At 42.8% G+C, this 23813-nt stretch overlaps 1 protein-coding gene across 1 annotated transcript; it reads right to left on the reverse strand.

Annotated features, from left to right (window-relative positions):
* Positions 1-276: 276 nt before the first annotated feature.
* Positions 277-23018, reverse strand: wnt9a (wingless-type MMTV integration site family, member 9A). Its single transcript, XM_061798051.1, has 4 exons — positions 22823-23018; positions 7540-7799; positions 6272-6534; positions 277-3561 (listed from the first exon to the last, which is right to left on the reverse strand). The coding sequence occupies exons 1-4, from the start codon at positions 23008-23010 to the stop codon at positions 3064-3066; spliced, it is 1209 nt and encodes a 402-aa protein (XP_061654035.1). The 5' UTR covers positions 23011-23018; the 3' UTR covers positions 277-3063.
* Between the last annotated feature and the right edge of the window lie 795 nt (positions 23019-23813).

The following is a 23813-nucleotide window of genomic DNA, read 5'->3' on the forward strand; positions in this document are numbered from 1 at the left end:
CCTCCCACTTCCCAAAAACATGCATGGTAGTTTAATTGAAGACTCTAAAATTGCCCGTAGGTGTGAATGTGAGTGCGACTGGTTGTTTGTTTATATGTGCCCTGCGATTGGCTGGCGACCAGTTCAGGGTGTGCCCCGCCTCCTGCCCGAAGATAGCTGGGATAGGCTCCAGCACTCCCGTGAGGATAAGCGGCTCAGAAAATGGATGGATGGATGGATGGCTATATATGTATATCGTCAGTCAAACCCAAATGACTCACCATGAATGTGTGAAAATAATTTTAAAAAATTCATTTTTATTATTTCAGATTTCTTGTCTCGCCTTTGTTATACAAAGATGTTAAATAACTTAAATACATTCTTACCAGTCACTTGTGATCTGCTTATATCTACGAGCTATACACATGAGGTAGAGGACAATAATTTAGGGTTCCCATAAGACAAGACAAAAACCTTGTTGGTGTGTTGGTATCGGGGTGTGTGTCTTGTGCACGAAAGGCACAAAACCGAACAAAAACAAAAAGTACTTGTAAAAGTGACAACAATCTATAAAGACTTTTCACAAAATAGTCGATTATACAAACAGATCAAATCCAATGGAAATATTGTTGTGATGGTGCACATGAATACAGATTTGTTAGGATTTTGTTAGTGCTTTGAAAAAACAGCAAGTTTGCATATGGATACATGTGTCTTGAAAATAAACAAACAAACAAACAAACAAACAAGAAAATACAGGATATCAAATCAATGTAGTCATATTTACACTCAACACATGCTTATAATATATTTAAAAAATAATTTATTTTTTTCTACAAAATAGATTTTTTTTTTTGTACATGGTCTACTGCTAACTAAACAGTGCAGAGTTTTGGATTTTGAGAATGTGCTATGACATCAGCATCCTTTTGCCGCATCATTCTCCGTATGTACAATCTATAAACAAAGCCAAAAGAATGCACTCAGTGGGCATTTGGTATTCCTGTTTGTCTTCAACGGGTTCACCAGCCAAGAGAAGTCGGTGTTTTCTTGGTGGAGGGGGGCTGAGCACATACCAAAAGTGTGCTGTGGCAAGCAGGCATTTGCGCTGCATAGTTATTATGGTTTGCATGTAGCGTGCAAACTTCTGTGTGTGTCTTTTATTTGCTTATCGAAATGCTTCAAATTCTGGACCACGGTTGCATGGTGCAGTATCTATGATTAGAATCTGTACAGTGGTACCCTGAAGTTCTAACTCCCTAAAACTGATTTTTGGGTCAAATATATGCATTTGGACATTAGCTTGTAATGCTAGCTGTCAACTTGATAGCTGACACATGCTTGTCAATTATAAACAAAAGGTGGCGTTTAATTGGTGTTCGTTACGTTTTAAATGTTTTACATTTGACATGGAGTACTGAGTTGAGATGTAGACTGCTACGTTAGTTTCTCGTGCTAGCTGCTTGTCACTTGTGATCGAAACGTAAGTGTTATCCATGTCTGACAATGAGCACTTAGTAAATATGTAGACTGCTACATTGGCTTCTCGTGCTAGCTGCCAAATCATTAATGAGTGAGCTTTGTTTTACATCATCAGTAGTTGATTTCATGTAATTCTTGCGTGAGTTAAGGGAGAAAGTAATATGTGTCCTGTTAACTGTATGGCAGTTAATAATGTAAATGTGACCTTAAACATTGTCTGTTAATTAAAGTTTTACGATGGCAACAGTTTTGGATGAACTGCAGGGTACCACTGTAGCTTGTTGCCTACAATAGTTGAACATGTGCCTTTTTACCACAGAAGAAGAAACCTATTTACAAAAAGGGGCTTTCTGGCCTTCAGTGTGGGAACGAAGGCTGTCATACAAAGCTGGGTCCCCCCTCACTCAGTAGTCACAAACAAGGCATACACAAGTTCCTATATACTGGATATCTTATAGATGACGATTACTAGAAGCTAAGTGCAGACAATACAGAAGCCTTAATCTTCACGGTCTACTACGACTGGCTGATTATGCAAATGAGGAATATGGCTCAATGGTAATCGTATGGTGGCTACGCCCATCCACAGTTTTCTAGCAAGACCGCTGTCGTCTTCATGATTGATGGTTACCCTAAACAGTCGTAGTGGTCCCAGTCATTCCCTGAATGTTGTTCGGATGAAGGCAGAGGGACGTACAGTATTTGTATTCCTCATTTGCATCCACCCATCAGTCACAATATTAGGTTCACCTGCGCAAATTCAAACCAGGGAACAGAAAAGGTAACTTTACCCCCAAACTGTTCTCATGTGGACTTGTCCAAAATATATAGCCCGACCATAATTCCCATAGTGTATTTATTTAACATTGTTTATTATTGCTGTTGGTAATGCAGAATTGCATTGTGTCACACTTGAGAGCTGGTTCTACAGCACAATTGTACATACAGCTCTTGTATTGGATCTCTTGGGTGTTCAGGTGTCCCTAATAAAGCGTCCAGTTAAGTGTATAATGCAACTTACAGCTGCAAATGTATGTATTACTTAACAACAACAAAAAAAGTTTAGATTTGTTTTCCCCGCCACGTGATGGAGAAGTCCTCGTTTAAAGCTTCCAACCGGCGGGAACGGTCGCGCAAACGGCAAAGCGTCTGTGCAGTTTAGTGGTTTGTTTTAACATAAAGTTAGATAAGTGGCTTGTATAATGTCTTTACAATATAGATATATATGCACATATATATATATATATATATATATATATATATCTATAACGTTATTATAAAGTTATTTACATGCATATGCAAACACACAATGTGTGCGCGCGTAGATATGTGCGTGTAAAGTTCTAACACCCTGTCTGTTTTTTGTTGGAAGTCATCAATGGATCCCCGTCGCCGAATACAAACACACGTGCGTCGTCCTTCAGTCTCTTGGCTATGCTTGCACGTGAAAAGAACTGTTTGGTAAGCAGAGTCTGTTCAAGGCTTGAGATGTTCACCCAGTTGTCTGAGAAGAAGTTGGTCTTTGAATTAAAAAAAAACAAAACAAACCAAAAAAAAAATCCCTCAAAGTGCTTATCAGTGTCACCACTTCCGTGATGGCGTTCAGCCCTTACAGGTGTACACCTCCTCCCTCTGCGTGCACTGCTTGCATTCCACGTAGCAGCACCAGCGCACTTGGCACTGGCAGGGCCGCGTCACCTCCCAGCTCTGCGTGTTGTGGCCCCGCCCGCAGCAGATAGCGTCGCAGTTCATGTCCTTGTAGCACTTGCGGGCGGCAGTGCCCGACGAGTACTTGCTGGGCCTGCAGAAGCTGGGCGAGTCCTCGATGTGCAGCAGGTCCATGGTGCGGGGGATCTGGTCGTTGACCTGCAGGGGCGGAGGCGGCTGCTGATGTTGTTGGCTCCGGCCCGTGGCGGAGATGTCGCCCTCCCCTGTGGCCTCGTTGGTGGAGCTGCCCACCTTGACCGAGGTCTCGTAGCGCTGCTTGAGGTGCTTGCCGACCTCGTGGAAGGGCTGCAGCTGCCTCCAGCAGGTCTGGACGGTGCAGGAGCCGGAGACGCCGTGGCACTTGCAGGTGGTCTCCACGCCAGCCTTGATCACCTGCACACCAGAAATACAGCACTTACCAGGCGAATTCATTTCACGAGCTTAGCTTGTAACGTGACTTTTAAGTGGCCAAATTTATGAGTTTTTGGTTGGTAATTTTTTTCCTGCTTTGTGGAGTGTGGGCAGTGAAAAGAAGTGGCACAATCCAGATTCTTTAATGCCCCCATACACTTTTATCCGTTTACTGGACAAACAGTCGAACGCGCAAATGCAAAATGGGAACACTCTCAAAGAGCGAGTCCAACTCCAGCCCCTGACATCACTCACTAGGCCACGCCCCTTAAATGCACACATCCAACACACAAAGACTACATACAGTACTACAGCAGGGGTCATCAAGCTTTGTTGAAACTGAGAGCTGCTTCTTGGTTCCTGATTAATGAAAAGTGGGATAGACATTTCTGAAACAACAAATTTGCACAAACCACCTTTTATTATGTTATTATTAATAATGAATGATATTCACCTATGTGAAAGTACTGATCATATGAACCATTTCTCACAATAATGTTCGACAATGACTTAACAAGGTAGCAAGCATACACAACAATTTATTTCTCTAAATCTCTGGAGGTGTTTTCAAATGATCAATCACTCCTTCATCATTCCTAGGAAATCACAGTTCCCCATCACTGGTGAGCTATTGTTTACCACACGTCTGCCAGCTATGTACAGTAATTACACTTTCTAAGAAATGTATTTATTTGCCCTTTTATTATGTTTTTATACAATGTTGTGCTATTTTTCTTTTATTAAAAAACGTGTAACAACAAATTGTGGTGGTTTTTGGGGCTGGAACGGATTAGTTGCATTTCAGGCCATTTCAATGGGGAAAACGTATTTTATATAGAAATAGGGTGTGTAAAGTCTTCTTTAATTCTCAATCCTTGGGGTATTTGGATCAGTTCGATTTGATTTAAGTCAGACTGCCTGGCCCTCTCGCCCTTCGGTCAGCTGGGATTGGTTCCAGGTTCCTGAACGGGATAAGCGCTGGAGAAAATGAATAAATGAGACATTAAAGGGAGTCTGTCATTAGTGGGTGGACTGTTGTGGTTTCGGAAGATGAAGGTGCCTCTTTATTGATACAAGTCTCCGGGTTCATACATGCAGCAGTGAATAAGCACACATGGCATTTTAATCAAAGTCAATAACTATTATTATAATGATGACAAGTGGGAGGTGGACGTTAGATGAGTTCTTCTTTCGAGACCTGCAAATTTTTGACAGTATACAGTACCGATGCTTTTAAAGCCAAGGTACGAGCCGACCTCAAGTGTGGTAATCATTCCATCACTACGAGAAAAACGATCATATATATATAGGAGCGAAATAGTCATAAGCTAAAAAAAATAAATAAATAGCGCCGCATTCGCATCCTCGTGCCCCGGGCCCAAAAAAATCTGACCGCGAACCGTCAAAAGCAATGAGCGTCTACGGATCAATGACAATAACACATTGTCTCAGATGAGGGGTTTTTGGATAGCACCTCAGTTTCTCCGCCGCGACTGCGAAAGAGATCAGGAAGTGCACATTCATCACGGCAACAGGTCGAGTAAATGCGATAGGTCAGCTTTTTGGGGGGGGTGAGCGGGCCAGCACATTCCACTACGGTCCTCTTGCGAATTGATCCCAAAACGTGGTAGAAAAAAAAAAAAGGTAAAAAACAATGTTGTAAATCTTTAATCGCAGATAGAAGCTCCCCAGGGGAAAACAGTTGGAGAGGCGAGCTGCAAAGGAAGGGCTCAAATGGGATGTCTGGGCCACCTGTTTTGGGGTAAAGTGTAGTTCTTTTTCAACCCAAATATGCAGAAAGGCACACATTCCAATGCTTTAGTTTGCTTTGGCTCCACCGATTACAACTGTCCTTGTATTTTAAACTATCAGCTTTTTTCATCTTGCCAACATATTTTTTACACCGTACATCTGATAAGACAATACTGACAAATGAAGACTTTGAAAGGGTGAGAAAATGTATAATTGAACTGTTTTGAAAACTAAAGGAAGGGTCACTACTGGGTTTTTTGTTGTTGTTGTTGTTGTTGTTGTTTTTTTCCTACTGTGATGATTCAATGCTGTTGGTGTGGTACCTTGAAATTTGAACACTCCCAAAAACAAAGATTTGCGTGAAAAATAAGCCCCAAAGCTTCAAGTTTGAACCTTCATATGATGGACAGCATGGTTAGCATGTCTGCCTCACAGTGAAGATGTAGAGCTTCTCGACCAGTGGTTGGACTCGGGCTCTACACTCACAAATGCCGGTCGACCAGTACATCTATGATGCATGATTGACATTTTTTATGTATTTTACATACGAGCCGGATTCAAACCCGGAACATTTTGTGTGCGATGCAGATATGCTAACCACAATTGCCCTCATTAAGTAGAAAAAACAAGTTGAGACTTGCGCTAAAATTATTGTATGACTTTTTTATGTTGACAATTTGAAACAGCCAAGTCATCGTATAAAAATGATTTACCTTTGTCTTAATCTTTTCAGCTAATAAATCACATTTGCCGGGAGGAAAAATGTGGACCCTCATAGGGGTGTGCCTGCATTTAGGATGCTCAAACAAGACAGATTAGATTGAGATGGGTCCAAATGATTACAACTATGTTGGGATATTTTCCCTCTTGATCATTTTGAACTCCACAACCTTATCTAATAATTAAAAAAAAAAAAAAAAATGCCAAATCAAATGCTCACCTTCAGGCCCACGTTGGTGTTGTGCATGTCCACGCGTGCGCGCAGGTCCTTGTTGGAGCGTTTGCCCAGAAAGTCCTTGACAAACTTGTTGGCGTATTTCAGGTTGTCGCCGCAGCCGCCCCACTGCCACGCCTTGCGGTTCTCCAGGTCGGGCGCCTCGTCGCACGTGCAACGCTCCATGCGGCCCGCGCTGCACGCTTTGGCCATGGCGTGCGTCAGTCCTGCCGAGGAAATGGCGTACAGGAAGGCGGTCTCTTTGAATCCTTGGGGAAGCAAATAGATCATTGTTTAGCATATGTCATCCATCGATTGCTACTTTTTACTGCTTTTTACTGTACATGCAGGTTGTTAACCTTGTTGTTCTGTATAATAAAAATGGGGCAATTTTCAAACACATTTTATTCATGCATAGATTTCTTTTAGATTTAAATTTGACCTGCAACATAACAGGAGGGTTAACATAAGTCATTTAAAATAGCTTGGAGACAAGCGTTATATACTATTCTATAGAAGAGGTGATGCCCGTTAAAGTGTTTGTAGGAATGCATTTTTTTTTTAAATCACATCAAACGAGATTTCTAGTACATTGCATTTCGTATCAAGTAAAACCAGAGTTTTTAACAAAATGGAAAAAAACAAGCACAAATATTGTGGAGCGATCACATGTCAGTCTATCGGAACTTTGCCACATATCACAAGAAATTAACTGGTGCTGCTGTTTTGGGAAGCAGTCCAGTTCAAATGGGCACAGCAATCAAATCCTCCCAAGAAGAATAATAATAATAATAATCTGTTTTTAATCCAAATGGGAAAAGGAAGGGGTTTATTTGATGGAGGCAGTTATTTGATGCACAAGCGTATGGCATACTGTATATTAAGCTGGACGGACACTATTTGAGATCATTATTTTCACAAAAACCTTTCCACATTATCCAAAAATAAGTATGTTTTCCAATGAAATATTATTGTACAAAATTATACTACTTCTTCACCAACTGTGATACACTCTAAAGATTACAAATTGCTAATTTGGTTGTTGAGTATAATTTAAATTGAGCCCAATTTAAATTCCAGCTAATTTAAACATCCTGCACAGTGTGCGAGTGGTTAGCAGGTCCGCCTCACAGTCGAGAGGTTCTGGGTTTGAATCTTGGCTCAGGCCCTCCTTCGCGCAGGTCAGCCGGGAGGAGCTCCAGCTCACCCGCGACCCTAATGAGGACAAGTGCCGTAGAAAATGGATGCAGAGAGCGAAGGAACCTATCCCGTACCTCTCTTGAGCATGTTGGCTCGGTGGCGCCCCTCTAAGGTGCAGTTCCACCTCTCGAAGCGGAACTGATACTGGCATTCTAAGGCGCTCATGGTGATGGCCTCTCGTAAGGTCTCCGCCACGCCCGGGTCACGTCTGCACATCCTGCGCTGCTTCTTTTCCAGTTTGAGCCGGTCGCACAGCTTGTAGTGGGCCCGGCCCACGCTCTCCTCCGGTAGAGAGTTCAGTGGCAGGATAGACAGCGGCTCATTACCTGTCAGCCTAAAACAGACACACACGCACACAAAAAGGGGGGAATGAGTAGGAGTTTTTTTTTTTTTTATAAAGAAACTGGTGATGTACCAACCAGTTAGGTACGCTTCCATACCAGGAACACTCCAGTGCTCTCTCGCACTCTCTGGTGCCTTTTAAAATTCCAATTTCTCTTCCAAAGGCAGAGTTATAAATCGCTCAGAGAACACAAATCACTGGAGGCTCAATATAAAAGTTTATAACAGAAATAAAAGGGTAACTATCCAGCAGACGCTGTGACGTCGATCATCGGAATTGCTCGGATTCCTTTTCGTGGACACGCATCATGTATTCCCGGGCACTTGTTGCTAGGCAGAATATGTGGAATACAATGCATAAAATATGACTACTGTATTCTAGCTATGGGTTACGAGGCTGTTTAAATGACAAACTAGGCGCTGATGTTAATCTACTGTGTATCTGTTGCGCAAATAGCGGCCGGCCGTGTTTATTCAGTTAACCACTGTTTTGGTTAGCAATGGAGGTTAAAAGGGCTCGGCATTTGTGTATGAACGATAGTTACTTACCTCTTCTTCCTGATGGGAGAGGAGCAGGCATCAGTTTAAGAAAAAGACCTTTATTCATCTCAACTCAAAAGGGTCAATTTGATCCGCAGCCTAACAGGAGGGTTAATGGGGGTTAATATACTTTCATCATTGCTCTACATTACATATAGATTATGGCTCTGTTCCTGTCCAAATACTTCTGGACCATATCGAGAACAATCCCAAATTGAGCAGCGATGGCTAGAGTTTCAAAACAACAGCAAGCAGGCAATGTGACAGTGAGCATGTTAATATGCTGCGATACAGCGGAGGGGCGCATTCGCAGCTGTGTTGTCTAGATTTAAACAGGACCAGACCGCAGGATTTACACTCTCATTATAGAATCCCCATACAAACAGAGAGAATTCACGGTACTCGGGATCTTTCACGCTGCAGCTGCACACAGAACATGTGGCGCACTCACACTCCTTTCCTCAGTTTATTTAAGGGAAGCGTATACAAAAACAAACAAGCGAGGCCCCGCCGCAGAGCTGGCAGGCCCCCGAAGACCACCGTTCTGAGGTCGCCGTGCGTAAACACACACACACACACACACACGAGGGGACACGACAGACGGCGACTGACGGGATTGGCAGCCGAGCTGCTCATTATGTCTAATCTCTGGCAGCCTTTGCACCCTTAGAGTGAAACCAAGGAATAAATGGATTTGCAGAGAGTCACAAAGGCACACGTGTTTGGAGTGAGTGCCACTGCAGGAGTTTTTACGCTTCATTGAATGCTGTATTGGATCGAATGATACACTCCAATAAGTTTGATTCTGTCCTGAACTTTGCTGATTCAATGACAACTCGTGGAGACCAAAGTCTGCCAGTGAATAGCTGCGTGGTTACGGTGGAACCTCTGGCGTGGAAAACGATACATTCCGGGACATTGCATATTTTCACCTATTTCAATTCATCTGAACTGTATTTGAACACAAATAAAATGCAAGCAGAAAATGTCCAGAACATACTGTATGGCTTGTAGGTGTTGAATCGACGAGTTGACTTTACAAAATTTTTAAAGCTTGATGTCGACTACGGTAATCACTGATCACGTGCGTTAGGCATCTGGTCCTCGAGTCAACCAATTTAAAAGGACTTTGGACTCGCCCGTCTGCTGCCGTCGTGGGATTATAATGCTCTGTGATCAGCGAAATGTCCGCATAATAAAGCCACACGGTCTTTATACATCTGTGCAGGTGCAACGGCGCGGAAATAAGATGGTTTTGGACCAGAATAGCGTTTGGCCTCACTAGCAACTGTGTGATCATGATCGACTGTGTTATTCATATCACAACATGCAGCAACATCACAAAACGTGTCGCTTGACAACACTTTCCCTTAACACGGCATACGACTGTACTTTGCTACAAGCGTGTGGTATTGTTTTACCCACAAATTAGACCAGTAGTCACAAATATGCAAGTATGTAAACAGAAAAATGCTTAATTTTTTAAGACTTAGATGTCCAGTTTTACAAAAAAACGATGCTATGGAGCACAAGATGAAAGAGACGTGCAGGGCTCCCACTAATTACCACGACTGCATTCAGTGTAATCGTGAGTTGTGTTCTAAATCATTTGTTTTTCTTTTTCTCCAGTTGCAATTTGTCTTCACGTAAACAGCTCCGTGATACAAAAAAAGGTTTGGGGACCGCTGTACTGTGCTGAAAAACATCGACTTTCATCACACTGTAGGCGACTACAAAAAAAAACAAAAAACTGGAAAAACTCGTACAAAATGATCGCTTAAAAAAAACAACAAACGACAAACCGCGATATTGCAGGGGAACATTCGCAATTTGTTCCAGTATCAAACTATCCCCATCAGAAAACATTTGGGGTCATATTTAACATTCTTAACTGTCATTCAAGTTTTTAAAACAATCCAAAAAGTTAAGGAGAAATAAATAAAACAGTCATCACTTCAATGAAGATGAATTTTTGCCACAGATGAGCCTCATATATTTTTTTTGAATACGTCCTCTTGATTCTCAACTGTAAAAAGAAGTGAACCGCTGTAAAAGCTGCAAAACACTGCTTCTGCTTTGATGACATCTCCAGTTCTTGTTTTTGTTTGTTTTGTTTTTTGTGACATTTCCACGAAAGATTTAGTCGAATTCCCAAGAAATTGACAGCTGCCATTGCCTCAATGTTCTGTTCAAATTCAAGAAAGAAGAATCAGATCAAAAAGCTCAACAAGCATTCGCTTGATAAACTCTCGTCGGGCGAAGGCATTTGCAGTGCATTTGCCCTTCTTCTAATGCAGACGTGTCCTGTTCTGATAAAACTGCTGCTCACCATTCACAAGCCTATCCTCATACATACGTGTGTATATCAAGTTAAGTGAGAGTAACGCAAGAAAACAGGAAGTCAAATATTCCTAAATACTTACACCGATCCACTTGCAATGTCATTACCGCCTTTCAGACGAGACTATCAGCGCTAGGGCGAAAGTCACCAGGGTTCTTTAACGAGAGATTTGTTTTATTAAGTCAAATAACCGACTGAAGTGTTTCCCCCGGAGTCCTCACTTTCATTCCAGCGGATTTAATGGCTTCCATATGCTACGCGATATTGTCTTAAGGCTTGCGTGTGCGCGGCATGCCTGGGAACGCGCGCGGCACAATCGAACGCGGACGAGGCATCGGGGATCGGCTTTCGGATTGGGTCAAATGGTTTCCTTTTTGCCTTGCAGTTAGGCGTCTGACAGCTATGGATTTTGAAATGGAAATCTGGCAAGCTAGGTCTTGACACCGGTCGCTCTCCCGGCATACTTACAGAGGGAAAACATGTATGATGGCAGCAGGCGCTCAAATGCGCAGGAACGCTGGAAAAAAAATAGAGGTCTTCTTTTGACGACACTTCTTTGGCTCGGTGCGCACGCATATAAACTTCGGAAGTTCCGAAATTGCCGTTTGGATAGTTTATCGATCCCATAGGAATTTCTGGAAATTTCTGGAAATCTTGATCATTTTAGCGTCGACAGATCGACACAAAGGAAGACACAAGACGTATTGTCAAGTTTACAACTGATTCTTTTACGAAAGAGCCTCAGTAGAGCGTGAAAGAAGCGTACAAGGCTGCAACCAGCATGCTACCACCTCCTCATGCAGATTACCAACTCAGTCACACGCTGCTGTGTCTGTCACTCGCTTCTGTACTTTTAACAAGCAACGTGGAGCCTGCTGTGGGATGGCATTCGACTAAGGGGTATAAACAGCCTTTTTCACACAACTGGGTTGAATACTGGACGCAAGATTTAAAAAAAAAAAAATGGATGTTCAGGAGCTGTAAATTATCGCAATATTTATTGTGACTGTCCACAGCTTTGTGGTTGGTTAATGCAGACAAACAAACAGTTGGACCGGGTTTCCCAAACATATGTTTGTGGCCCAAAACAGGTCCCTGGTCAGTTTTTGTTTGGGCCTGAGAAAAGAGCCACATTTCAAATGTGGGTCTTGGGCTGGAAACATTCGGAACAACCTTACTGAAGGGGTACCATAGATTATTGGACTCTTAGAAATAAACCAGATTTCCAACAGTATGTCATTTACTGGCAAGTGACATTCTTAGAACATAATTACCAAACACAACTTCTTGGCCAGCCTGACTACAAGTCCTCATGATGGACACACACTGCTGTGGTAAGCCACAAGAGGCTTTCTAACAGTAAAGAATGTATCCACAAAAGAAGCACTCTTACAACATGGAAATAAGGTACCAAATAATTTCTTGGCCATAACAACCTGATACCATGTTGATCGTACGCTGCTGTGGGATGTTATTCCACATAGAGAAATCAAATCAGGCTTTCCAACCATATTATGGGCAAGAAAGATTCTTACAACATAAGAGATCTATCTAGTAATCTACCAAACATGACATTTTGCAATTTATTACCCACAAAAACCTGACACCTTCTGCTAATCCTGCTCGCACACTGCTGTGGGATGACATTCCACTAAGTGAAATTCGCTAGCCAACAGTATACAAAGGGCATTTTGAAGTCGTAGAATAATACACCACGTGCAATTTTCTTCGCATCGACACACTCTTCACCACGAGTAACATTCATTTTAGGAGGAAAAAGAGAATAGAGTAGAAACGTGCCGCCACATCTGACGGCTGACAAACTAAATTCGACTTTCAAAACACACACGCGGCCTCTTCGCAAGAGATGTTCATGCGATTAGAGCAGAGTGGTGTCTTGCTGCCTGCTCAGATCTTCACAACATCTCGCCATGTTTTCACATCCCGGAGCGTTTTCCCTCAGGTGTTTTTGTTTGAGGTGTTGGCCCAGCAACAGAAGTTACACACGGAATATAACACCGATGTATTAAAAAAAAAAAAAAAAAGAAAGTTGGTGAAGCTTTGTTTTTCCATTCACACACTCCTTGAGGACCTCCTCCCCAGACTATCACTTGCTAGTTTGTTTAGTTCTTTCTCTCCACATGTCAGCACCTCCCATCGGCCGTGACGTTTACTCTACATACATTTTCCATCTCCATCCCTCATTGACCTTCCCCATCATCACTCCCTTTCTGGAAGTCACCCTCGGCTGGTACTTCTGGTAACACCTCTCGTTTTATAATGTGTTCCACACAATTTATTGTAGTTTATTTATTATGACATAGCAATGAAGTTCAGCATACAATATGGCTGAAAATATGCGAGTGTTTGCTCTAGATTTACTATTTAACTGCTTTTAAAATTTGTTTTTTCGTTTTGTATTTGCCCTGCCAATGGAAAAGGTAGATGATAGATAGATAGATAGATAGATAGATAGATAGATAGATAGATAGATAGATAGATAGATAGATAGATAGATAGATAGATAGATAGATAGATAGATAGATAGATAGATAGATAGATAGAAAATCTATCAATCTATTACCTTGGCAGGGATAATAGCCACAATTTTAAAAAGCAGATGAATTTTTTAATTCAATTATGTTAGAATAATAATAATGACAATACAAACATTAATATACAACAAATCATAGTTAATCCAACATTGACTTGAAAGTATTTTCTTTTTGTGTAGAACAAAAAATATTGAATATATAGATATTCAGATATTGACATCTATAAAGTAAATTGTGTATTGTTTAACTATAATATGAATTATATTCAATTTACATTTGTAATATATCTATTACATAGATTTTTGGGATATATATATATAAAGAAATGTTTTATTTTTGTATTTTTTGTTGTATTCGAAAAAATACTTTTTTTTGCTAAATATGCTTATGTTTTTATACACACACTAGCACTTACCAACTTCAATCAACAGCTGATCAGTCACCAGCTGATTGCACCTTGCCAAAGAAAAATAAAATGAAAACGCAAACCCTACAACTTCTCCATCAACTTGCGGGTTGGTCCCATCACAAGTAACCGCCCTCTTCCTCCTCCTCCCTCCGCCCGCCCTCTTCCTCGTCCCAACTCTCCCTTTATTCCCACTGGTCAATTACTCTAAACGAATGTCAATCATTCCGCCAAGCTATCGGCTCCACACGAAGCCTCCTCCAGACAAAAACATCATCGCGAAAACAACGACAGACGTCCACGTGTCCCGGAGCACCTATGCTTGCGCCTGTTTAAAAAGTGCGGGCCTTAGTCAATAACTTCACATGAGAAGGCGTTCGACTCTCGCGCTGCTGCTGCTGCTGCTGCCTTCTTTTGGGTGGCACACAAATCATGGAAATGTTGGATGAACTTCAGACCACCCTGCCCGCCCAATTGCCATCTGGTGTGTGGCAGCACGGGCCATGCCAGAGCTTGTAGGAATGCGGTGGCGGACAATGCTTTGAAAGCCATTTTACCAAAAACTGAAATCCCAACGTTGTGGTCCAGGGGCTGCGTCAAAGTGTAATAGCGGTCTGGTATAATAATACACAGTTTTTAAGTGACATTTTTTTTGCAGGTTTGCATGACAAAACACAATGCCTTCAATGGCTAGCAATGGCTTTGTTTTGAACACCCCATTTTTCAAGGGGTGTTCTAATTCTTTCAGGGTGTTAAAGGTGATGTGGTTCTTAAAATGTTTGGGATATTCTACTGTACATCAACCAGGGATTCCTACATTGTGGCGTTCACGCGCGTTTTAGTGTTCTTGTTCTTTAAAGCAAGAATACATTGCATGTGCCAGCACTAGTCAAACTACGGAACTCTGATTAATATTGGACGGAATAATTCATCAACAATCGGGGTTCGCTATATTTATATTTATAGTTACGTCGCAGCTGCTGTTGCGCCCATGACTGAGATGGAAGACATGCAGCAGAAGAAGTGTAGCGAAGAGGAAAGAGATGCGCAAGAAGAAATCCAGATCGGCTCGATGACGTTTGTGATCATGGTTTATGATGCAGATTTATTTATCTAATTAAGTTGAATACGTAGCTTGTCGTTGCTGAATATTTACTAACGCCTTGGTTTTTCGAGTAAATAAAGCAGGCAGGAATGGGCTGATGTGCATCACATTTTCGCGAAAGACCTAAAAATGGCGACCCCCATGAGCGAGTAGATGCAACGTTTTCAAAATATTTTTTACTTGACTTTGTAGACTTAAGCAGCAGCTGATAAAGAACACGCACGTTTAAAATGTAGCCACGTTTTGACATCCCCTTGAAGTGGCTCATACATTTTCACGGCTGAAACATGTAGGCAGGAGAAAGATGCTAGAAGAAGCACTATCAATTTTTACAGGTCGTGGTAGTGGTATTTGACTGACCGTTGAGCAGTTCGCAGTATTTGAGAAACTTGCTTTTTCACAATTTTGAAGCCTCATTTTGTATACTTGTTGATTTTTGTATTGACTTTGCCAATTTGGCAGAGTTGTAAACAAAACTCTTCTCTGTGTTTTGACATTTTTTTTAAGGTGTGTAAGGGAAGAAGGGGTTCATCGGTTCTGTTGAAGGCTATTTAGTTTCACAAGTTCAGGAACATCTGCCCAATATAAGCAAGCTGTGTGCCCTCATGCACCCTTAGTGGTGCCACCATCGCTTGTGCTTAATATAGCGAAACTTTGCTGTAACGTTTTAATTCATTTTGCAGGCTCGCATGACTCAACATGATGCCTTTTGGGGCTGTTTTGGGAAGACTTTTTTTTGCAGTGGGGAGGCTAAAGCTCACATGCTACATTGGCGCCCAAATGAATCCCCTGAGAGTGCAGTAGCATGACAGCTTATGTGTCACGATGAGTTGAGTCATGATCAGGACAATGTGTGAGACAAAGTGGAAGTCGGCTATCTCGTATGACTTAACAGGATGTGACCCAGAGTTATGTCATCTGCTGTCCTCACTGGTCCTCTCAGGCCTTGGCAGACCACCGCCGCTATAAGCTCTTGTTTAAATAGAACAATTCTCACGCCCAAGCTTCAATGGCAAAAACATTTTTTATTTATTTTGTTTTTTTGGTTAAAGGCACAGCAGAGGCTGGTTCTTTAATCCAGCGCAGCGGTAGTTTGGGAATGGGAGTGTGTGGCATAGTAAGAGGTTTAAGTGCTGTGTGCTTCTAAGGTCAGCGCCTCTGTTATGGTCACTGTGTGACTGGCACAGATTGGGCGAACGGCGGCGTCCCGCGCGACTCATGACCCCAGCCCCTCCGTGTGTTCCAGCCCACGCCATGGCACAGGGCAGGCCTGTACCAGCGCACCGACGCACCTCACACACGCCGACACCAGCTGGGCCCAGAAGCGAGACTCCCGGACTCGGCCGGTATTGCTGAGTGAGCGCGAATGCGACGCGATTCGGAACACCGTGTTCCCGTTGTTAAAGGCAAGACTACAAGAATTAAAAACACAACAGCAGCTGTTTGAATCAGTCACTCCTTAGTGGCTGAAAAATGAGAGTTTTCCGCCTGCCTGCACTCAGAGAAAAGGGCAGCTTTCGACAACTACATTTTCAGAAGCTAATATCAGACGAAAACAAACGTGGCTTTGGGAAGTTAAGCTATGGCACGAGCATTATTCTGCTCAACATCACACAGGCGTGGAAACAGGAATTCAGAACATTCAGAAAGATGTTCTCTTAACTGTCTCTTTTGCTTTTTCTTTGGCTTTTTTGAGACACTGAAAGAATGAGCAACTACACAAGGGTTGTTATGACTCCAGCGTCATCATACTTAACACAAGTGAGTTTTACTATTGGCAGTGGTAAACCTCTTTTTATGAAGGAAAATGTCAGCTTTTACACACAGTGTGAGGGCTTTTTAGTTAAAATCTTTATTATGAACATGTGATATATGTTAGCTTCTTTTAACCCTTGTATGACAGCTAACTCACACTGGGATTACAGAGGGAAAATGGACCAACGTGCCTTAAAGAAGGCTACTCATGGGGAAAATGCAAGCAACCAACATCCCAAACGATGGCCCAGCACTGAAAGTGTCCTTAGTCGTGATTACTTTTCTAACAGTTTTGACGACTTGGCCTGCAAACAGCATCAAACGTCATCCCATTGAGAGTTTGACATCAACGGGAATTTCCTCGCCGTGTACTGTGACGCTGCACGGGCGCAACACGCCTCCAACAGCTGGAGCTGCTGGCTATTTTATTATTATTTTTAAGTCCTCGCCGCGGTCTCTTTGGTGGGCCGATGACGCTCGACTATCTCTGATGTGGCGCGGCCAAACACATTCACAAGCCCTCCTGAGCAATGTAATATTCAGAAGCATTCAGCACGGCCATTACTTCCCTCTTTAAAAAAAATAAGAAGCGCATCAACTTTTGTGATTTTTCCTGACTTAAAACAGGAACGGCACGGTGGCCGACTGGTTAGAGCGTCTGCCTCACAGTTCTGAGGACCGGGTTTCAAATCCCGGCCCCGCCTGTGTGGAGTTTGGATGTTCTCCCTGTGCTTGGGTGGGTTTTCTCAAGGCACTCCGGTTTCCTCCCACATCCCAAAAACATGCGTGGTAGGTTGATTGAAGACTCTAAATTGCCCGTAGGTGTGAATGTGAGTGCCAATGGTTGTTTGTTTCTATGTGCCCTGTGATTGGCTGGCAGCCAGTTCAGGGTGTACCCCGCCTCCTGCCCGATGATCGCTCTGATAGGCTCCAGCACGCCCACGGCCCTAGTGAGGATAACCGGTAAAGAAAATAGATGGATAAATGGACAACTCCTGGTGTTTTCCAGTGTTGATTACAGTATTAGAAAATAAGTCACAAAATACTCAGAGTTGTTTTTATGTGTTTTTGGTTGTTAAATGCATTTAACTTAGCATATCTTGTGTTACGTTGGATTGCTTTATAATGGAGGAAGAATAGCAAAGTGGCCTCGTGGCACCCATTAGCATAGCAGGCTGCTACATGGGGATGGCAATCAAAGGGTAATGAAAATCCAGTTGTATCAAAGAAGAAGTAAAAAGCTGTCCGCTATCAAAGCTCTCAGTTCTGAGTCATGTCAGTACACAAGTGCTGAGAGAATCATATCTGCTGGGTAAAGAGCCATACCCCTTGAGGTGGGGCTCAAACCACAGGATATCCTATGAAGTGGGGAAATCCCTGCCTATCAGCCGCGCTCCCCGCCTTTGCCACACGTCAGGCCTAATCGGCCTTTAAGGCCCCAGTAATGAGACGCCACCCGCCAACTACTGTCTGCCCGGCAACACCGCCGCTCCAAATGAGCCGTAATCATCCAAGAGCTCCCTACGAAACCACCACAAGGCAAAAGAAGGAAGGGACGGCGGCACCCACACCCGGCTCGTGAAATGTTTATATGTAATAAAGCCTTTTAAATGACAACATGAAACATGGCAGTAGTGACTTTTAAACACTGCTTGAACTGTGATGAAAACACTACAGAATCATCCCTAGACCCGTTTGTTCGCCGATTAGTTTTGGACGTAACTGGGCAAAGAAAACAAAAGCAGAAACATATGATGACAGAATGTTTTTCAAACTCATAGTAAGGAATAATTAGCTGCCTACCCCGACAGTTTGGAAGTGTACTCAACTCTACTTGTCTCTGTTTTGGGGTAACTTAAAAAAATAGTAATGCAGGAAACTGCACAAAACAAGCCCCATTAAACACACATTTTGTCAGAACATGATACGCTAACAAAAACATCAGGAATGGAGGAGGATAAGGGGTTTCCTACCGGATAATAAAAGCATCTATCGCAAGATAGCTATATATTGCTATCAAGCCTTTAAGCTAGCTATGAAGCTAGCTCAACGTCTAATTAGCTAGATTGAGGACAGAAAGAAAACGGCCTGCTGCGCTAACACAACTCATCTGTGTTGGAACAAGATACCTTGATAAATACCATTTGAAATGTGTTTCTACAAACTGAGGAACAGGAGTTAGCAATGACGCTAGTGCTAACATAGTAACCAGGCAGGTGTACAAATGTAATAGCATGGCAACCGCTGAGTGTGTATAGTCCTTTTGACAAGCCAGTATGTCAGCACAACTATTTTTAACACTTTCAGGCCAGGTTATTACCCACTGTTGCTTTACCTGGCTGTTCCTTGAGGTGCTTTTAATATGTGGTCTGTTTAAGCCAGTTTTTCCTCTGTCCATTTTCTAGAGCTCTCGTCCTTATTGGGGCTGCTGTTGGGCTGGAGCCCAGCCCAGCCCAGCTGATTGAGCGTATACCCTGGATTAGGTTGACAGACAATTGCATGGCACGTAAAGACAACCATTCATAGTCACATATACACCAATGGACAATTTTGAGTCTTTACAAGTTAACATGCATGTTTTTGGAATGTGACAGCAAGTACTCGAAGAGAACCCACGGGAGCACGTGGAGAACATGCAAACTCCACAACCTGCAACCTCTCAACTAACCACTATTTTTACCGTACTGCCCCCAGTGTTTTCAATGTAGTCTAGTGAATTTTATCTTTGAGCAACGCCTGGCTGAAATACACATAATGAACGATTTGATTGAAACCATTTTTATGTAGTGTTCAGCAGTATTCATTTACTCCAAAGAAAAGCATCAAGGTAATCAATTCAATGGCAAGTAATAGACCTGTGTTTTTGCTTATGCCGGATACTGTGGCTCTCTTGTGATTGGTGATTCCAGCTCTGGACGTTTTTTGTTTTTTTTTGTCTCACATGAACTAAATAAAAACAAACCATTGCCTCTTCGCAATCCAGCGCAGTTTACAAGACCACAAAATGTAAAAAAAATAAAATAATAATAATAATGCCTTTCTGGACATTTAAACCAATTCCAGACGCCTTTAGAGCGCCATCACGTCCTTCAGAGATGAAGCCCCCACAGACATTTTCCGATTGCAAGTGATAACGGATTTAGCGGGAGAGGGAGCACCTGCCACAACAGGCGCAGGGGGAAGGAAAAGGAGCGCTCGCATTCTTGTGGCAAAGGATGACAATTTAAGCGGGCGCCCGACTACGCCAGGAATCCCTCCCCGCCCTCGGCCGCGCAGACCGTGGCTGGGAGACGATTGTGTTTATGTTTCACTTACGCTCCACCGCACTCTGGAAATTGAGTATGCAACGTTGACCCTCTATTTTGAGTAAATCAGTACCCGGGAGGCCCCCGTGTGGAGGAACATTTATTCCAGCAGGTTGGTGTTGTTTGTCCCGGACTGAGCCGGTGTGACACCGGTGTTGAATTTCTGGGCAGTCGACCACTTTTTTGGCATCTGAGTCACCTGCGCGAGGTCTTTCCTCAGTCTCATGTTCTTGGGCTTCAGGGCTCAATCATTCACCCAAACTCATTCATATTCGACCCGGTGTTGTAAGACCACGTGCTTCCTCCCGCAGACACACAGCAGACCCACAGAGGCAATTGAAAACAAATGCTCACAGAGCGAGTAAATATACATGAACATTAGGGCCATTAGAGGTGATGCGAGCGCCAGTGCTGGCATGCCTGCCAAGCCCACCTTTCCAACTCGGGAATCTGCGCTGCCACGTGACCTCTGCGTGCTTGTTTAGGCTGCGGGATTACGTACTGAGCGGGCAAAAAGTGCAATTTCAGGTGCTATGCTGCTACTCCTGCTTTCATGGCAGAAGTCTGCGTTTGGTGATGCGTCCATGCGCCACATACGCGCAGTGTAGTGTAGGAACTGCTGCTGCCACGAGTGCTTTAGTTGCCTTTACATGGGCTTTGGGCTTACAGATAGAAGCGAACATCGCACACTCGGTCGGCTGCTGGCTCTTGTCCTCTTGCCGGTGAAATCCAGCCATTTAGATTCAGCTCGGTCTTTGGCATACACTTGTCGGCGGGATGACAAGAGGAGGCCCGCTAAAGCCTCTCTAGTTGCAAAGTTCAAGCTCCGCCCCCGGTCATCATGGCAACGAAAGTCAGACTCGCAAGTAGCCCAACAGGATATGTGGTGAGGTATACAGTCGCTCACTTGAATGCTCTCTCAAACCGGCTTATTTTAGCAAGACAAGAAATACAGTGTGTAAAGTATGCTCTAATACTTGATCCTTGGGGTATTTTCACAAAAGAATGTCACATACTGTACGTGTTAATAAGACATCTAGGAACTGTTTTAAATTGGGGAAAAAAAGCATACTATGTCTTCTTTTAAGCACGTGAATACAGTAGAAGGCCAACCGGCAAATCGACAATCGTACTAAGCCCTCCATTTGGAATACCACACACAGAAAATGACATTTTTGGGTGGCTGATTTTGAACCGCTGACTTTTACAACTTGGGAACATACCTTTGAGTTTTTGGCCTGGTTAACAACAGACACCTAGTTGACCCAGTAGTCTAATGAGATATACTCGTGCAGATCAGAGGTGGGTGAACTATTCATGTCCTCCAATGGCCATACTTAATGTATGAAAAAAATATGAATCCAATGATTATTTGGCATATTTGTGGTTCAAAGGAATTTGCTCTTTTTGTAACAGACCTGTGAGGTATTATTTGTTTTTTAGAATCTCATTACAGGCTGGATAAATTGCTCTTGTGGGCTGTATATGGCCCACGGACCATAGATTGCCCAACCCTGGTGTAGTTAGTAGATTGACTATCAGTCTATTCCTGACCACACCAAACCAGAGAGGCTTGTATATTTGTTTAAAACTATCGGGATGTGGCTCATGCTTCACCTGAAATGTCTCTTTGACTTGTTTAAGGCTTTATATTTTCTTTTTTGACAGGATTTAGGTGACAAACTGGCTTATCAGAAGTCAATTTCTGTACAATCTTCACTGCTCATTATTGGTCTAGATCCTAACTGTGTACATCCACCAGGACCAAAAAGAATAAAGGCATGTTCGCAAGCTGCAAAAGTTAATAGTATAATCACAGTATCCCGTGACAAGTCATTGTACCCCCTAAAAGTTGAATAATCGACTCTTTTTGGGCACTTTAGGTTGACACTAGTGTTAAATCGGAGGTCATGGTGGGTCACGCTTCTTACAGCCTACTTTCCTTGTGCTCAGACACGCACCTTTGCCCTCCACTCTCATGAAACATTGACGTGAGCGTTCCGTGACTGTTATTTTTCATTCATATGAGCGATGGCTGTGAAAGAAAATAGTTCCTGCAGCCTGAGGTGTGTGATGTTTATGCTGGATTGGGTGGGGGGGGGGGGGGGGGGTGAGGGGGATTTCTCTTTTTTTGTGCAAGCCCAGCAGCAGACGTTTGGGCCACCACCAGTCCAGTGCAGTCAGTCAGATGGCTTTATTGTTACCAGCTGTTGCTTTTGAGGCGGGTATGTATGTACACTCACCTTTTTGCACTCGACTGAGTATATGTTTTGTTTGTTTTTTACGAGCAAAAACAATCCCGCCCGCCACTCAAACGTACTGAGATAACTTTTCCAAACTAATTCTATCCAATGAATGCTACCACGTTGTCGCATGCATGTTGACTGCGTAGTACTCAATGTGCAATACTTGCAACATAAGTGTTGCAACCACAGCAATTGTCACTTAACTTTTGCTGTAAAGCAGTATTTTTAAGAAATGACTAATAACATTTCAGTCATATTAAAAGCATTCCAATGTCAGTTATAATAATGACGCAGACGCTGTGTTTTCTGCATGCTTTATGTGTCAAATTAACCAATTCACTCGTGTCCGCATGCGTTACTCCTCTCACTTTGACTTGGGCTTCTATTTAAGCCGATCAGTCACTGGCCCGAAACGGATCATGACAGCAGCGCCGGCGATTGGTTGTGGTGTCACTCAATGTGCGCGCACGTTAAGTACGTAACACCTGACGAAGAAATGTTATTCATTTGATTTGTTGAATAGTTTGTCAATCATTTAGGGCCAGATTGACTATACTGTGGAGAGACAGAATATAAAATTGAGGAATTTTTTCTATTATTTAAAAAATTGAATCTGTTTTATTTTGGCATACAAAACAAACAGAAATGTATTTATAACAAATGCTTAAAGGAGTTACTAGTCAAATATAAAATGTCATTTTGGAAGACTGATGCCACTCCAATTAAATACCAACAATTAAGGTAGACAACAGCTTGACTCACCCGAAATAGGCTGCGCTGGGTGGCGGCAAGTTGAAGACAAGGACTACCAGTGTGAACGATAACCATCCCAGGAGTAGGTGTCCATCCAGCATTTTGCTGCGGCTCCAGGGCAGATCATTTCGTTTCTCCTGAGTAGCTGTGTGAAGCCCCGAGCTGGACGCGCCACTCTTCTTATACATAGAGCACATGAAGTGCTCCTCCCATCCTGCCAGCAGCAAGAGAGAGAGAAAGAGAGAGAGAGAGAGAGAGCGAGGGAGGGAGGGAGGGAGGTAGAGGGGGAGATGTCACTATCAAAATGTATCATGTTGTAGTGTCTAAGAATAACGCAAAGAAAAACAATCAGCAGTTGTTGTTGTTTTAATATACAGGTATATTGTATTTTGTCCCTTAAAGGTTACCATAGCTGGGGTGAAGCTAATGTGCTTTAAGTTGGTCAATGTTTTTGGCAGGCCTAATTTGGATTACAAATAAACACAATACCGTGTGTTTTTTACATCTAAATTAGTGCGGTGCAATGTGGACAAAATGTTATATCCCGATTTAGGTAATTTTATATCCCGTCAACGATATACAGTGGTGCCATGAGATGCGAGTGCCTCGACTTGGACGTTTTTCTAGATACGAGCCGTTGCTCGGCCGATTTCTTGTCTTGAGATACAAGCAACCATATGGGAGACGAGTGTGCTTCAGATGCTCACCGCTAACTCAGCTAACTAAAACTTCACAACATCCGGCCACCGTCAATTCGTATTGGTGTCCTTGCGCTTGAAAGGACAACATCAGTTTATGACGGTAACACACTATTAAGCTGGTTTGCCAACCGCCAATAAATTCCGCAGAAGAAGAAGAACAAGGAAGGACAATAGCTTCGAAACAGTCGTGTTTTCTATGTTTGTTATGTGGAGGGCAAATGTTATTAATATGTTTTTATACATTACAATACTGTTGGGTGCACTTGAAATTTTTCTACTACTACTGTATATCCCGATTT

Source organism: Phyllopteryx taeniolatus, chromosome 14 (genome assembly GCF_024500385.1).
Source record: "Phyllopteryx taeniolatus isolate TA_2022b chromosome 14, UOR_Ptae_1.2, whole genome shotgun sequence".
NCBI lineage: Eukaryota > Metazoa > Chordata > Actinopteri > Syngnathiformes > Syngnathidae > Phyllopteryx > Phyllopteryx taeniolatus.

Coding starts and splice junctions, on each gene's coding strand:
- wnt9a (XM_061798051.1), bottom strand. CDS start 23,010: ATGTGCTCTATGTATAAGAAGAGTGGCGCGTCCAGCTCGGGGCTTCAC. Junction 7,800..22,822: donor CCCAGCGCAGCCTATTTCGG/GTGAGTCAAGCT, acceptor TGTCTGTTTTAG/GCTGACAGGTAATGAGCCGC. Junction 6,535..7,539: donor AGCCAACATGCTCAAGAGAG/GTACGGGATAGG, acceptor TGCTTCCCCAAG/GATTCAAAGAGACCGCCTTC.